The sequence below is a fragment of the Pteropus medius genome, unplaced genomic scaffold, assembly GCF_902729225.1.
Source record: "Pteropus medius unplaced genomic scaffold, Ma_sr-lr_union100, whole genome shotgun sequence".
In the NCBI taxonomy this organism is placed as follows: Eukaryota; Metazoa; Chordata; class Mammalia; order Chiroptera; family Pteropodidae; genus Pteropus; species Pteropus medius.
Window position 1 is genome coordinate 4148423 of NW_024344436.1, and position 15941 is coordinate 4164363.

The following is a 15941-nucleotide window of genomic DNA, read 5'->3' on the forward strand; positions in this document are numbered from 1 at the left end:
GAGAGAGAGAGAAAGATGGTGCTCGGCCACCCCTGCAAGGCCTTTCTGGCCCTGGACAGCCCCTTCCTGGGGAAGGGAATGGGGAGTGGGGAGGCAACTTGCCCCATTCTTACCAAACGGACTCCAGTCACACCACGTGGTGTCGTTGGGATCGTGAGTGTCATTGAAGGGCCTGATTAACTCTGAGCAGTTCTGGTGCAGACGGCTCTGGACACGCAATGGGATAAACAGGTCAGGAGTCATCGCATAGCCCCAGAGCCCACTCAGCCCAGCGAGGAGCAAGCAGCCTCCCTGCCCAGCCTACCAGCACCACTGCCTCCCCACTGGACTCCTTGCTCCTTCCTCTGGTACCTTCTCCTACAGGAACTGGCTGTAGGGGCAGGTGGCCACATCAGACCCTGAGTGAAGGGCAGGGCAGGGAAAATCTATGAGCAGAACCCACAGAGCCCAGGGTTCCTGCTCTCTCGATTCACCCATAGCCACCGACACTGCCGTCTTGGTGAATAAACTCAAAAAGAGTACCCAGGGAAAGTTCCCGGGAAAAAAAAGAGCTCCTAAAAGTGGGAGCCGACCAGGTCAAGGGAAGAGAATGGTCCTGGGCCCAATTCCAGACCGTTACTAAAGTGTATTTCTGCGGGTGCCCAGCATCTCCTGCATTCTTCCTCACCGCCAGGCCAGCCTCACCTTGACAACACTGATGGGCTTCCTGGACATGTGATAACAGGTATAAATTAAGAAGGTGAGCAGCAGGATGAAGCCTCGGTACCTGCAAGAAAAAGTGGGCATCTGGATTAGCAGGAAGATCGGACCCTGTGCCCTGTACCCCACTTGTGCCTGCTCTGGCAGCCACCAGCTCTCTACCTTTGAGCTCCCCTCTAAACACAAGTTCCTTGGAGCAGAGGCCAAGGGGAGGGGAGGAACCAATGCCCGGAAGCCAGGGTGCTCGGGGAACCCTATCTCCCCGGTCCCAGCTCCTGAGGCCTTCCAACAGAACTGGCTCAGCACCAGCACGCTGGACAGCACAAACGAACTGCTGCTCTTGTCACCTATGTTCATTTGGTTCACTAAGGGCAAGGTGCCTTTGTGTGCGCTTGTGTGAGACAGATGGGAGCAGAGAAGTAAAATCATTTTAAAAATACCAGCAATGGTGGGACCACCGATGGAAATGTGGCACCAGTGGGACAGCTGCAAACAGAACCCACGTCCTCTTCCTAGTCCCAGTGTCGCCCATCCCACTGGACAGCAGGGTCATCCCTTCCATCTGTGGCTCATGCATCACATGTGCCCTCCCCACCCCCCATTTCTCATCTCATGCACTGGTCTGGGATGGAAAGAACAACTCGTCCAGGCACCAGTGAAGTTTCCATGCTCTCTCAGCTGCTTCCCCTCTCCTGAGGGTCTGGGGAAGGGCTTCGATGCCCTCCTGAGTCACTGTCTGCTTCCCCAGCAGAGTATCAGCTGAGCTTAGTCAGCTGGGAGCCAGGAAGTACGTGGAAAATGAGTCTTAAAATGAAGCCCTGGCCCGGGAGAAAGGGCCAGGTATTTGGAAAGCCCCGGAGCCCTGTTTCATTAAAGATCTCGGAGGAGGTTGGAAAAGAAGGGTAGGGGAGTCCCTGAAGCCCTTGGCATCTCTCAGCTCTATGAACCTAAGAGTTAAGGACACTGCAGGCTCATTCTGCCCTCTCTGGGGATCTGCCTCCAAAACCCAAACTCACTTCCTCCAAATGCGTCATGAAGGCTGACGCTTGTAAAATGAAGGGGAATTTTAGCAGAGCCTGAATTTAGGTTGGACTCTGAGGCCCTTCTCACTGCACCCCTGAACTTGAACTTCCTGCCTGGGTTCTCTGTCTCTATTCGCTCCACTGCCCCCAGTTGATCTTAAAAGAATGAAGGTACACGCCAACTCCATTACGTGGCTTAAAGTTTTTCAGTGGCCCTCCAATCTGTTAAGAATGAAGTTCCAACTATTCAGTCTGGATTTTACGCTCTTCTACAGCCCAGGCCCTCTGGCTACCAGTTCCCGAGGGTGCACGGCTGAATCACAGAGGGGAAAAACTCTCTGAGAGAACTGGGAGTGCCTCAGCTGGCCTTCTCCAAAGAGCAATGGATAGAAGAAGACTACAGCCCTACAGGTACCTCCGACCTCGTGTTGCGCCTGGGAGTCTGCCTGGTCTGGGAAAAAGCTGACAGCTTTGAGTAGTGACCTTGAATTTACTGTGTAACCAAAGGCAAGTTCCTACACCTTTTTTGCCCCTGGCTTCCTCTTCAGTTGCACATGGATGAGAACACCAACCACGTCTATCTCAAAGATCGGTGAACACAATATTACTCCCACCCTTGTCCCTGTTGTGTCACTTTTAAGACCCCAGGGACTTGGCCTATCTTGGCTGCCACGTGGATGCAGCCACTGAAGTGGTGACAAATCATCTGTTCTCTGGGTGTGAATAGGCCCTGAGGCCCCACTGCGGCCCCTGGCTCTGACTGTTCTCCCATCACAGACAGGCCCAGCAGGGAGGCCTCTAGCGGCTGTGGAGCCCGGTGTTGCATGGGAAGCCAGGCTGCAGCTCAGCGGACATGCCGAGCCCTCTCAGAAGCTGGTCGGAGCCAGTGTGGGACCCAAAGGTCTAGCCGCATTTCAGCCACCCTTTCCTCCCATCTCCACTCCCACCACCACACTGATTCAAGTCCAGGCTCCCGGACCCGCCCACCTAGGAAAGACCTAGACCACCCTCCCTTGGCTTTCTCCTGCTGTGTCCCCGGTGCTCTTCCTTCTCTGTCCCATGCCCCTTTCAATGTGGACTCCTTTCCCAACCCTGGGGGGAGGAGCTGTGCCAGAACAGCAGACACGGTAATGCCTGCTTCTGACATCCTGACTCTCTCCGGCAGAAACAGGACGGTCCCCCATCCACACATGTGCCTGCCAGGTACCAGGCATAGGCATCGCTCTAGGGATCCAGCAATGAGCAAGAGATACCGTAAGAGATACCTCTGCCCTCCGGGAACTCCCCGGTCAGTGGGGAGACGGACAGGATTGAGGCCAAAGTTCTATAAAAACGGGCAGCCCTGCCTGACGTGGAAGCACAAAAGAGAGACGCCGAGCCCAGCTGGGGTGGGAGCGGTGTCAGGAAAGGATTCCTAGAGGTGAGGCTTTAGTTGAATCTTCAAAAACAAGCAGGAGAAGCCAGGTCAAGCAGGGCTGGGGCAGGGAGCGTGTCCGGGGACGAGGACGCGCGTGAGCAGAGACGGAGAGCATGAAATAACACTACCTGTTTGGAGAACTCTGCGTGGTGCGGGATATCTGGAAGGTGCGACTGAGCCAAGTGTAAAAGGTGAGGCGGCTGGGAAGGAGGCGGGGGACAGGTGGGGTGTGCCCCGTTGTAGAGTTTAAACTATCTCTTGAGGGTGACCATGGTGGAAAGTCATCGAAGGGGGCTGGGATTTACTGGGTCAGAGAGGTCTGGACACTACCCAGGTGAAGCTGGGTGAGACCCTGAGCTCTGCCCTGGGGACTGCTTTGGGAAAGCCCCAGATGGGCTTCCTCACTGAGGACGGGGCCAGCTTTCTCTGCCTTTCCCACCCTGCGAGCCCCTCCCAGGGCACACAGCGACACCAGGGGCACCCTCCGTAGTGCATTGCAGGGAATCCTTGTCTAGGGGAGGGAAGAGCAAGGCCTTAGGGATCCGTCCAAACCTGGCTTCACTCCTTTCACCTGTTTGCTTATCTGAAAAGCAGAGAGTTCGCGACCTTTCTCACAGGGTTATTGACAGGTTAGTGAGACGAGGCAGACAACAGATCTTATAAGTTCCTGACACTAGGTGTACAGCTACTATTGTTTCAAAGTGTCAGATGAGGAAGAAGAGCTGGAGGGGGCTGAGGCAGCCCTGCGCTGCTCTGTTAGGAGAGGCGGGTAGGGGTGGGGGCTGGCGCCGCACTCGGAGTGCAGGGGGTTCCAGACTCTGGATTCACGAGAAGGAAAGAATCTGGAGGTCAGCATGCACCCCATTCCCCACTTCCCCAGCACATGTACCTAGGCTAGGTGAACGACGAGTGCCCTCACCTTGCCTGGGGCAGGTCACAGTGTCTCTGGGGAAGCCTGCAGTGAGACAGAGCAGAGATTCCTGCCGGCTGGGGCCCACCCACAGGCTCCCTTGGGAGCAAACAGGACGGCTCAGCAGAGGTCCACACTGACATCCTGACCTGTGCAACTCCAGCCCCGTCCTCCTCCGGGGGCCTGGCCTAACCTCTTGCCCGCTCTTACCCCAGCCCCCAGTAGAAAATCTGACAACCAAGATAGCAGGGCAGTCATGATTCTTGGGGGACAGGAAGTCCTCAACTGCATTATGTCATCTTAGGCCTGGCACTGGCCTCCTCTGGGACTTCATGCCTGGACTGAGAATGACAGAGGGAAGAGATCAGAGTCGCAGTCCAGTCTTCTTTATGATCTACTTTGTCAGCAGTTTTGAGAAAAAGGCCAAGGTGTCACAGTCCAGAGGAGACTGGGGACATCCATCAGGTTAAGGCTGGGCGAAGCTGAGGCCAAGACTGCCAAGCTCACAATAATTCACAGGAAAGACAGCTGACACACTCCTACAGCACATAGAACCGCAGGTTTCACTTCTCACAAGCCCTTCCTGCAGAATCAAGAGGCCCCGGGGGGCATACAGAAACAGCTGTGCTTTGCCTAGCTACCCCAGGGTGGCCGTGAGGGGGAAGGATGGCAGGCCGAGTGCTGGGCCAGGAACGAAGCAAAGACCGAGGACCGTGTGCGGCGAGGCCCCCAGACTATTGCAGGTGGGGCTGGTTACCCCATGACCCTCTAAGTCTTTGTCGGCAAGAACTGACACTTAGAATTGCACCTCTCCCTACCTGGCACTGGTTACTGAGTAACCAAGTCAGATAAAGAGGTGGATGAGCTATCTCTTAACTGTTACCTGACAGTCCAACTTATTCTTTCAAAGGATCGTGACTTCACGTGGCTTTATTGACCATGTGAAGACTTTGCACTAGGAATGCTTCTGAGGCGGGGACAAGAACAATTTGTCCCAAAGCGGCAACAGATAAAAAACAAACAAAAGACCCTCTAGCACTCACTATCTACTACCAGTACAACAATAGGAAACGACAAAAAACAGCACAGTAAGGGGACACTAACCTTAAGAGATGGCGGGAAGAGGCCCCTTTCTCAGGTGGATACACAGTCAGTCATCCCCAGTCCCTGCATCCCCCTTCCTTGCATTGCATCCGCATTGCTGACAGTCCCTATCCCAGTGTAAGGCTAATGGGACTTAAAATTCCTCATCGATCAATCCTCACCACTCCCTGCCTTAACCAGGGGTTGCTAATAGAAGTCTAGGGCTGCTCAGGTGGCCATGTGACAGGTTGGGCTGGCTGTGACTGCAAGTGATCTTTGCACTTGCGCTGAGGAAATGAACTTAGTAGCCTATTCTTAGATGTGTCTGTTCTGGGATTCAGCAGCTCCAAAAAGGATAGAGGGCTGGGAACAATAAGAAACAGGCTAGTAATAACAGCGCCACCAGCTCACCCTTGCCAAATCTTCCACTGCCACTGAGAGATTTCATGGTAGGGAAAGGCCGGCCTGGGACGGACACCACAGGGTAGAAACCTGAGCCAGGCTTTCAGTGTACAAGATGGAACAGGGACAAGCCAGGGCTGGGAGGACCTCTGAGCACAGAGGACATGAAGCCCTCTTGGGGCAGAGAGCCAACCCAAGGAATCCTCTACTTGTTAGCCTTCCTCCAGCTGGGACTCGGGCACTCGCTCAGAGAGATCAAGTAGACTCAGGGCTTGGCCTCAAGATCCTTCCAAAAAAAGGGAGCCATTGGCTAGTAGCCACGAGAAGCCCAGGACTTTATAGAATAAATGAGTAGATAAAATAATGATCTTTTTTTAGGAAAAGAGAAAAATAGAGATTGTTTTGCTTTGAGCATCCTGCATGCTCAGACAGAATGTAAAGACATGGCTTTAAGCTTTAGCAGAAGGTTTTGTTCAGGCGATGGGAATAACTTTGGAAAAGTTGGTAGGGTTTGGAAGAGGTGGTCAATGGGTATTGAGTTGGCCTTTCTTCTGAAGGAAGTCTACGCAAATAGCACAGATGAAAATGTGTTGATGATAGCAGAGCCATGTCCTGCCCAGGGAGGTAGGATGATGGTCTTCCTCTCAGGATTCTCTAGATGCCTAGCCCCACGCCTCACCCTCATCCACGCCACCTGGAGGATCCAGGGGCCAAACAAAACAAGAGCAGTAACACTGCCCACTCTCGCTCCACCCCAAACACCAACTCAGAGATAATCAGATGTGGGGGGGGGGTCATTGACCCCTGGTGTCTGTCCTCAGTTCTGTTCCTCTCAGACAGCTCCACTCTCATCTCAGTGCTCACTGGTACAGCTGGACCGGAAAAAATAAGGCCTCGGCCAACTACTTAGACCATTACCAATCCCTTGCTGCCTTCTCAAGACCAGCCCATGGGGCCTGAGTCAGATAGCCCCACCCAAAGGCAGGGAGGTGCACACCCGTCTGCTCTGTAAGGATGGAAAGAGGAAACTGCAGGGGGGAAGAGGAAGCAGAGCCGCTGGGGGAGAGGGCAGCAACCACGCGAGGGGTGGGAGGGGGGAGCCGCAGGCTCATGCGCTCTGTAGGACCAGCCCTAACCCTGAGAGGCAGCAGGAATGGGACAAGGATAATGGTCTTAGCTCTCCAGGTTCTGCTCTAGGATCTCTCCTTCCTCGTCATGGCAGCCTCTCGCTATCAAAGCTCATTTTAAGAAGCCCTTTCTGCTACCCTTACCAGGTACCTCTGTGCAGTTACCAGGAAAACAAGACAAGAGAAAGCTATCTTGGCAGCATTGGGGCCTCTGCTCTGAGGCCATCACAGAATAGGGAAAAGAATGTTAGACTTAGACCAAAAGAGGCTGAGTCGTAATTTCTTGTTTCTTCCACTTACTGTAACTTCCAGTTACAGTAAGTGCAACTTGTTTAACCTTTCTAAGTTTCAGTTTAACTTTTCTTAAATAAGGTAATAAACTCCTGCCACACAAAACTATTATAAAGATTAAACGAGATAACAACGGCTCTGGCAGTGTGAGCCCTCAGCAAACTCCGAGGGTAGAGCCATTCATCCTAGCAGCAGCCAATAGCCAGCCCTGACCTTTCCAGCTCACAGGGAAAGATTCCAGTGTTGGGGAAAAATAGCAAGGTGAGTTCACAGCGTCAGCTTTCTTTCTGGCCTTTCCCTCTCCCCATTCCTGCTCTTCCAGCTGATGCCTCATCCCACAGGCTTCTCTCTTCCCTTTCTTGAGCTGTTCCCTATTACAGGGCCTCAGGAAAAAGGCCCGGCCCTATAACACCAGCCCCAGTCATCTCTCTGGCAAGATGCTCATGCTGCCAGCTGATCCCAGACATGCGCACACAGACGCTGGCACAGAAGGCAGGGCACTGGCCAGGCCCAGGGCTAGGAAGGACTCTGAAATGCCCTGAACTAGCTATCCACCCCATCCCAACGCAGAGGGTCTGACAGGAAAAGGAAGGGCAGAAGCTCCGCAGCCTCTGACTTTGGCTTGCACACTCGTGCTGCTGCCTCTCGGCCTCATCCCCAGGGACTAGAGATGCTCCTTCAGCCCCCTGTGCTCCTGCAGCTGCAGCTACACGGTACTGTCTTGAATAGACAGGCAACACTTTCACTTCCAGGCCTTCGTTCCTCAACCTCTACTCATAACACCTCCAGCTCCACCAAGTCACATGCTACCTTTTCTTCCAAATGAGGTGGGGAATCTCTCCAGAGAAACTCACAAGCATCTACAATTACCAAGTGCTAACTGGAAGTTGAGCACTGGGCTAAGTGCTTTAAATGTCTTCTCATTTCATTTCACCGAAACCCTGTGATAAAGGTACACTGTTATTTCCATTTTACAGACAAAGACCCGGAGCCTTAGAGAGATTAAGTGATTTGTCTAAGGCCAAATAGCCACGTGATCTTTTCCATCTTCTACACTCTCATCTGGAGGACAGGGACTTGGAAAGACAGGGGCTTGGGAGTCAGGCTAACCTGGATTCATACTCCAGGTCAGCCGTTGATGAGCTGTGCGATGCTGGACAAGCAATATAGCTTCTCAAGAAGTAGCTTACCCATATGTTAGGTGGGGGAAACCTTGCAGTGAACTACAAATAAAGGCGTCATGCAAAGTAATAGAAAAAGCAAGGAAAGTAATAGACAATAATTAATGTTTATCCAGTGCTCAACATGAGCCTGGCACTGATCTAAGCACTTTACACACTGCACCTCATTGAATCCTTACAACAATCTTATGAGGTGGGTATTATTAATATTCTCAGTTTATAGACGAGGAATCCAAAGTTCAAGCCCAATCTGCGCTAGATATGCCTAGGTAGTCTAGCTACAACTGCTTTCTTCACTTCACTTCTATGCCCAACTTGGAGACATATGAAACAGTACGTTTGATAATAAGAGTACACACCCTCTCTCCAGCCTGATTCTTCATTTCGAGAAGGTAGGACCAGGTCTTACTCACCTTTGTGGCCTCAGAGCTCAACATAACAACGTGCAAACAGTAGAAACTACATTAGCGTTTAGTGTTTGATAGGAGTCCAAAGCTACACTCATGAGAAAAGAAGAAGAAGAACATTACTGTGCACTCCCCATCAGCCGCAGGGGTCAAGAATGTCCACATACCACGTTTATCCTCTAGAACTCACTGGACTTTTACCGACGAGGAAACTGAGGCTTAGGGAAGTTAACTGCACAAGGCATGCGGTGGCGAGAGGGTTCCATCCCAGATCTGTCGTAAGCCTGGGAGATGCTGGACAGCACAGTGGTTGGACTCTCACTTTAAGAAGTATGCAAATGACACGTCATGTCCTGTGGGTTCATGAGCTCTTCTAAGATGCTGGTGCGAGACAGGCTGTTTACAATTAGAGACCCTCCTTGTCCCCCCCATTTCCTCTGAAATATAAATTACTTTGGTTAAAGGGTATAATTAATATCTATGAATAAGAAGACTGTGATAGGCACATCGGTGGCAGAGAGGCACAACTTCGTATACTTTATAACGAGATGTGTTTATGTTTATTGAGAAAAAAGAGAAGTTTTATCCTAAAGTACAATGACTGGTTGTTCCAAAATAAGAAAAAGGACAATGAAGGACAAAACCTGAACGGATAAATTTGTAGGTTTGTGGAAAGGGACTTTGATTTGCCTTGAATTATAGTATATACAAATGAGTCTGAAAAGAGGCAATTAAGTGTGTCAAAGCTGGCTCGGTTTTTATTTTATTCATATTTTTTTAAAAGATTGTGGTTGCTTTAGTATCAAATGTTATGTCAATGCAAATGTAGAATTTGGTTTTCTCTGTTAAAATGACAAAATTTTATTGAATATTGGTTATCAGCCTGCTCCTAATGAGAAGTTGTAAGATGTTATCAGTCATACATTAATCCATGCCTTTTTAGGTCTTTGTCACCCACAGGTAGTTTTTTTTTTATTCTTATGCTTCCTAAAGGCTCTGCAATCAGTTATAGGCCAAAGATTTTATCTTTAACAATGAAGAACTGTCGCAGAAAAGCATTGTACCAGGCACTTGCTCTTGGGCACGAGCTTCTGATGGCATCACTTAGACGTCTTTAAAGACATGCCAATGGGCTGAGTCAGGGTTTCCAAAACTCTGTAGTCAAGAAGCAGACAGGTCTATGAGATTGCTAACCTGATTCAGCAGAGCAATGATAAACTGATGATGGATGACTGTTGTTTGTGTTTGGAATATTGTTGATGTTGTTCTAGTGTTCTATTTTCTGGATATATAAGGAAGTCCTTTCTCTTTCTTCTTAAGCTATCCATAACCCATAACAATTTAGTAGACTGTTTTGTAAACTGAAATGAAACAGTTGTAAATACCTTCTCTCTCTACCTGATTCCCCAGAATCCATAAACTTTTGTTGAGTCTTCTTGGCTTTTCATAGCAATAAGGTTATTTGCAAAAGTTCAATAAGAATCTGTCTTTTTTTTTTTTTTTTTTTTAAAGCAGGGCATAATTAGATAAATTGGTTGTGCAACCCAGGCCTTCCCTGGAATGTAGTAATTGACAATGATACTCGTTTAATCAGATATAACCAGCCCCTTTTAAGGTTGACTGTATTGAGCCAATACAAATAAAACCCTCCCAAGAAAACTGGCTTACGTATTCCCTTATAGGCAAATAAGGAAGGTTACTTCCTGGCCAGCTCAGGAAACTTAGAATATTTTGGAGACCTCGAGAAGACAGGAATTTGCCCAAATGTATAAAAGTACAGCAAATAAAACTTAGTGGAGAGAGTTTCTTGACTCAGCTTCCTAATTCAGAACAGTAAATAATAACCAACTTTTAGAAGTCCAATTTAAGATTCCTTATGAAAACTTCCAGCAAAGCAAACTTAACAAGGCCTGTATTATAAATTAACACTCTTGCTGCACCTATACAATCAGATCAAATCTAATGAGATCAGCTTTATTTTATGATCAAGAATAACCTTTCTGTGACTACTTTTGATCAAAGCAGGGAAGACTGCAGAAAAAATTTTGCGTTTCACTGGAAAACTGTGCATCGTCTAGAGGACTCCCTCCAGGTTATCTGAATCTAGCATCTCATTAACCTTGGGCTATTTTACAATGCTTTGAAGTGGTAAGAAACTAAATCATACAAAATATGTCTATGAACTGATAGAACTTCAATAGTCTTCTCTCCCAACCTGTGGAAAAACCAGTTTTGCCTCAATATTCCTGATTTATAAATGGGCATGTTCTCTGTATAATTTCTTTTTTAAATTGTGGTAAAATATACATACTATAAAATTTACTGTTTTAACAATTAATTGAACAGTTCAGTGGCGCTAACTCCCTTCATATTGCTGTACAGCCATGACATCCATCTCCAGATTTTCATCTTCCCAAACTGAAACTCTGTCCCCATTAAACGATAACTCCCCATTTCACACCCCACCACCACTAGATTTTCTTTTGAACTGATTTTAACATCTTCTGGATCCCTCATTATGAATAAAATAAAATCTTCAACACATGTTCATTTTTATATCCTTGCGAGAGTCAAGTTTTATCTTTTTCTGAAAAAAATAAAATATATATATATATAGTAATAGTCCCAAGTTCATAAAGGACCAAATAAGTCATCTAAATAAGTGAAGAAAGCTGGAATGAGGACAGTCGATGAGGACTGTCACTTATAGGAAAGTGCCCAGGGTGCCCAACCTTCCCGATTTGCCCAACCTTCCCGATTTGCCCAGGTTTGAGGGATGGAAATGTGGAATTTTCCATTTTTAAACCAGAACAAGTTGGCCATGTTAAGAGCAACCTGCCCTATCTAACGAGGACTCCTTAAGTCCTGTTAATAGAATTTGGCAATTTAGGCCTGGTAGTGCTACATCATCTGCTGTTCAAGAGAAGCTAGGAATCTGGCTATTCGTGTTGAAATTTATAATTGGTAAATGATGGCGACTAACATAATACTTAAGAAAAAAAAAAAGACAAACAAACACTGTGCAGACCAAGCAAACTGCTCCAGTGCGTGGCTTCTCCTGAAAGCTCTGTTCTCCCCTCCACCCCGCCCCCGCCTTGAGTGGCCTCCTTGGGGTTCCCTTGGTTAGAAGGAAAGCTACTATGGACATGGCTCTCCTACTGTTGGGGTGACTACCCGGCTGAGGAGCTGTTGCCCCTCTGATCTGAGAGGTAAGCCCTCCTCCCCGCGGTGTCCCTCGGGTCCTGGAACCTCTCAAGGCAAGCTCCCAGGACCGCTGAGTTCTGGCCTTTGCGTTATCCAAGGGCAAAAAGAGACCAAAAGGGACACTCCGCGACTCCAGTGGCCACTTTTCAGCCACTCCACCACCCAGGCCTCGGTTTCCTGGCCCGCAAGCACAGGTTCGCCCAGGCGCCAGCCATCTATTTTCACCTTCCTGCCGGCGCCGCTGAAGGATCCCAGACTCATTGCGGCCGCTGCTCGCTGCCGGCCGCCGCGTCCCTGGTCCCCACGCTCCCTGCCGGCTGCCCCGGCCTAACAGAGCTGTGGGGCCGGCGCGCTTCCCTCCCCAGCCCCGCTCACCAGCTGTCCCTGGAGAAGGCGCGGAGGAACCGGACGCCCAGAGCCAAGGAGGACCGCATCTTGCTGGCTGTTGCCTGAGGGAGGTGGCGAGATGGACGGAGGAGGGTGCAGAGCCGTGCAGCAGCAGGGTTTAAATGCCCCGCCGGCCCGCCCGCCCCGGCCCCGCAGTCCCAGGCCTGGAGCCCCCGCCCCCTTGCACCTGACCGCCCTCGGGGTCCGGCCCAGCGCGAACCGACTGCCCATTCTCCAGCCGGGCTGCCAGCCGCTGGTTCTCTCCTGCTTTGCCTGGGGCTGAGGACCCGTAGCGCGCGCAGCTTCAGGGGCCGCTTTTGCCCCGCGCTGCCGGCTCACTCCCCGCGGGAACCGAAAGCGGGATCCCACACTTCTCAGCATTACGTGACGATCCGATCCGTCAGTCGTAGCTGTTCCTGCGGCGCCTTCCTGTCCGGAGAAGTGGTGGCCCCGACACGGACGAGAAACTGATGCACGCTGGAGGGCCAGAGCTGACACTCGGTGGTCCCCACGTTACACTTCTGAGTGCGAGTGTCCCTTGGAGCGCGGGGTGGGATGAGGGGTGTCAGAGCGTTAGGACGCTGGTTCCAAACACACCTCCCGGCCCAGACAGGAGCTTCCTGTTCCACTCAAACTCCAGAACATGTGTTGAGCAAGACAGGACCCACCAAGCCCCTCAAAGAGAGCCTGGCCTCCCTATCTCCTCCCGGTCACAGCGCCACGGCCATCCCTGCTGTCTCTTCTGGAGGAAGCGAAGAGCCAGTCTGGAGTAGAGGATTCCCTGCTCTTAACAGTGCTCTTCAAATTTGCAGGGTATTTCCACCTATAATAAGAAGATACTGTGAGATCTTTGGATATGAACCTAAAGAGGGAAGAGAGAAGCGTTCGCCCTGAGAATAAAATTATTAATAGAACATAAAATAGAATCGTGTTTGTGCAAATGGCTTTCAGCCCTGCCCCCGCCCTACCCCTAATTCCTAGGAGTGCCCAGGCCCTAAGCGCAAGCCCGCGGAAGTGGAGCAAAGACTCCACCAAACAGGTTAAGATCCAGAATAATAGGCTTGGCTGCTACCAGCGTTGGAATGGAATGAAGACAGGGTGATTGAGTTGTAAAACCCTCTGGGAATGCCAGGCAGTCAGGGTGGAGGATGGTGGCAGAAATGAAGACAGCAAGAGAGGAGGCCAAGAGGCAAAAGGATAGAGCAGAAAGAAGGAAGGAGGTAAGGAAGCCAATACTAGGTAATAAAAGGCACAGAGAGGCATAACACCAAAGGAAGAGCACAGCTAATAGCAGCTAACTTAATCCTTAATACACTACAGCCCATGCCCAGATGGACATTCATTTCATTCCTATCCATCTGGGAAGGTTGACTATATGTCCTGGTTTGCCCAGGACAATCCCAGGAGATACTCGCTGTCCTAGAATGTATGATGAACAAACTCTGGGGTCAGTAACACCCAACGGACATTACACCTGAAAGGTTAAGTGGTGGAAAGCAAACTAGAATGATGAGTTAATATCCCCAGGAAGACAGCTACCTGTTTCTAAAGGGCTAACAGAAGGGTGAAGTTGGAATACAAATGAGCCAAGGAAGCAGCTGCAGTTACTTGATGCAACACAGGAGGAGCCCATGGACATCACCAGAGGAAGGAAAAGGACCATCTCCAGGGCTCCAGAGGTGCTATCCAGACTCCAATAGTATGGAACACCTGTCTTTCCCTTTCAGACAGAGAAGCCAAGGAATAAGGCTCATGACTGCTCATTTTCGCTCCTCTATGGAGATACTGTATTTGTGCCTCTCAGGGGCTGGAACTCTCAGAGAGGTTTTGAGAATATGCCCTTACGGTGGTGCGGTTATTATTCATGGAGTGCCAACAAGTAGCCGGGAGCAGGGCCAGTCCTGAGATAGTCTTTGCCTCGACTCAGTTACTTCCTGGGAATTCCAGCCATATATCCCTGTTCTGGGGCCAAGGCGACAGCTGGAACACTACTGCCAATGTTCCTCACTCACTCCTGTGGGCAAGCTGGATAATCTCTTTGCTTCCTGCTGCTCAGGGGAGAGCCAGAGAATAATGCTAAGGCCCAGACACTGTCTTCACTCATCTACACAAGCTCTCCACTCTTGACTCGCCTTCCTGTTCTCTGGCACCCCTTTCACCCCACCTCCTCAAACCCCGCAGGATGGGGGCAGCAGAATATGAAGAAACGAGGGAATGGATAAACTGAATCAGAAACTAAAGGAAACAATTCTCAGTTCTTATTGTGGATAGACTTATATAATTTTCAAAACTGCTTACTATGGTTTCATAGTATCAGACACTCACAAGACAGGAACTGGCAGTTAATGGCCTTTTTGCCCACCAAATACCAGTTCCTACTACTAGCAAGCTTCACTGACTATTCACAGGACATTTTTGGGCAGCCAGTTATCTGCTTAGGCCCTTTTAGACATGGCAACAAGTGTCCTCCCTGGTTTTTTCAAAGGGACTGAAAGTCTATGAGAACAAGCACCGCGAGAATAAGAAATCAGGCAAAAGCAGCCCAAAACTGCACTGCACACACACAAGCATCATTCTTTGAATACGCCTGCCTCCTTCCACTTCTGTCTTACTAAACAGAGACTAGCACTCTTTTTTGTGATAGAATCAAGACCCAGATCCTTGATTAATGGAGTTGGAGTTGGGAATACTAGGAGAAATAGAAATTATTCAACCTTTTAAAGATTTAATTTCACATTAAGGTTTTTTTATTAAGAGGCCAAGTGGTATAGTGAAAAGAACATGGGTTTTGAGGCATTGTTCAGATGCTACTACTTTTCTGAACCTCAGTTTCCTCATTTGTAAGATGTGGATGATGACATCTACTTTGCATGGTGGCTGTAAGAATTAAAAATTTTGCATATAGAATGTGCCTGGCAACATTAAGTAAGTTTGGTATTGCGCATGAGCTTATATACAATATTAGGATCAGATATTGGTTACGACTGATAAAACAAAATATAGGGGTCAAAGTCTCAGAATTCTTGATAATGTCAATGGGTATAACGGAATAGGTTTGACCCGTGACATCTTTAATATCCCGTGTGCGCATATGTGTATGTGTGTGATTGTGCACGTATGGGGGTATCTGTGTATGTGTGTGTATATATACAATTTCACTCACTAAGTTATTGTAAGCATCAAGATAACACATGCTGAATAGTTGGGGGCTGACAAAGATCGATGTATGAGTTAAGTGCCATAAAAATGAAAGATTTGTCAGATGTTGGAATCTCACTAAGAAGAGTTGCTATTCAATTTCTTCCAGCCAACAGTTAAAACATAGATAAGCAAGGTGACCGTGTATCCCAAAAGATTTATTTCTCAGTAAAAGACAATGCTCCAGAAGGGCTTGGCAAAGAAAGTCCTTGCCTTGATATAATTGGTCACAAGTAAGGGCTTTGGTCTGTTCCTATTTACTGATGGTTCATCTGGTCTGAAGAATGGCCTTTGGTTACCACTATCAGCCAAGCAAGGGGACAGCCCTGCTATCAAATGGTCAACCAGTGATGGCAGCAGGTATATATAAGGACAACCTGAAAGCAGAATGTCCTCTCAAGAAGGGAGGAGCAGATTTGGCAAGTGGTTAAATTATTACAGTCTCCCAAAGTCACTTTGTTCAGGAAGAAAAATTAAAAGGAATATATGGTAATGCTCAAAGGGAAGCAGTCTCAGGTGGCCTAGTCATACAAGCTGAGTACAGTTTTTGGTTGCTCTAGTACCTGAAAGCAACCATTCACTTATTCATTTAATAAACACTTGATAAGTGCTA

General features: G+C 49.0%; 1 protein-coding gene across 3 annotated transcripts in view; it reads right to left on the reverse strand.

Moving 5' to 3' along the window:
• SLC37A2 (solute carrier family 37 member 2) overlaps nucleotides 1–12266 on the reverse strand; it is a 24579-nt gene extending 12313 nt beyond the window's left edge. For 2 of the 3 annotated variants that reach the window (XM_039872792.1, XM_039872793.1), the window contains exons 1-3: nucleotides 12119–12266; nucleotides 685–766; nucleotides 114–207 (exon numbers count right to left, since the gene is read on the reverse strand). In XM_039872792.1, coding sequence (XP_039728726.1) covers nucleotides 114–207; nucleotides 685–766; nucleotides 12119–12177 — 235 coding nt within the window. In that variant the 5' untranslated portion in view covers nucleotides 12178–12266. The other variant, XM_039872794.1, reaches the window with a different exon arrangement.
• Between the last annotated feature and the right edge of the window lie 3675 nt (nucleotides 12267–15941).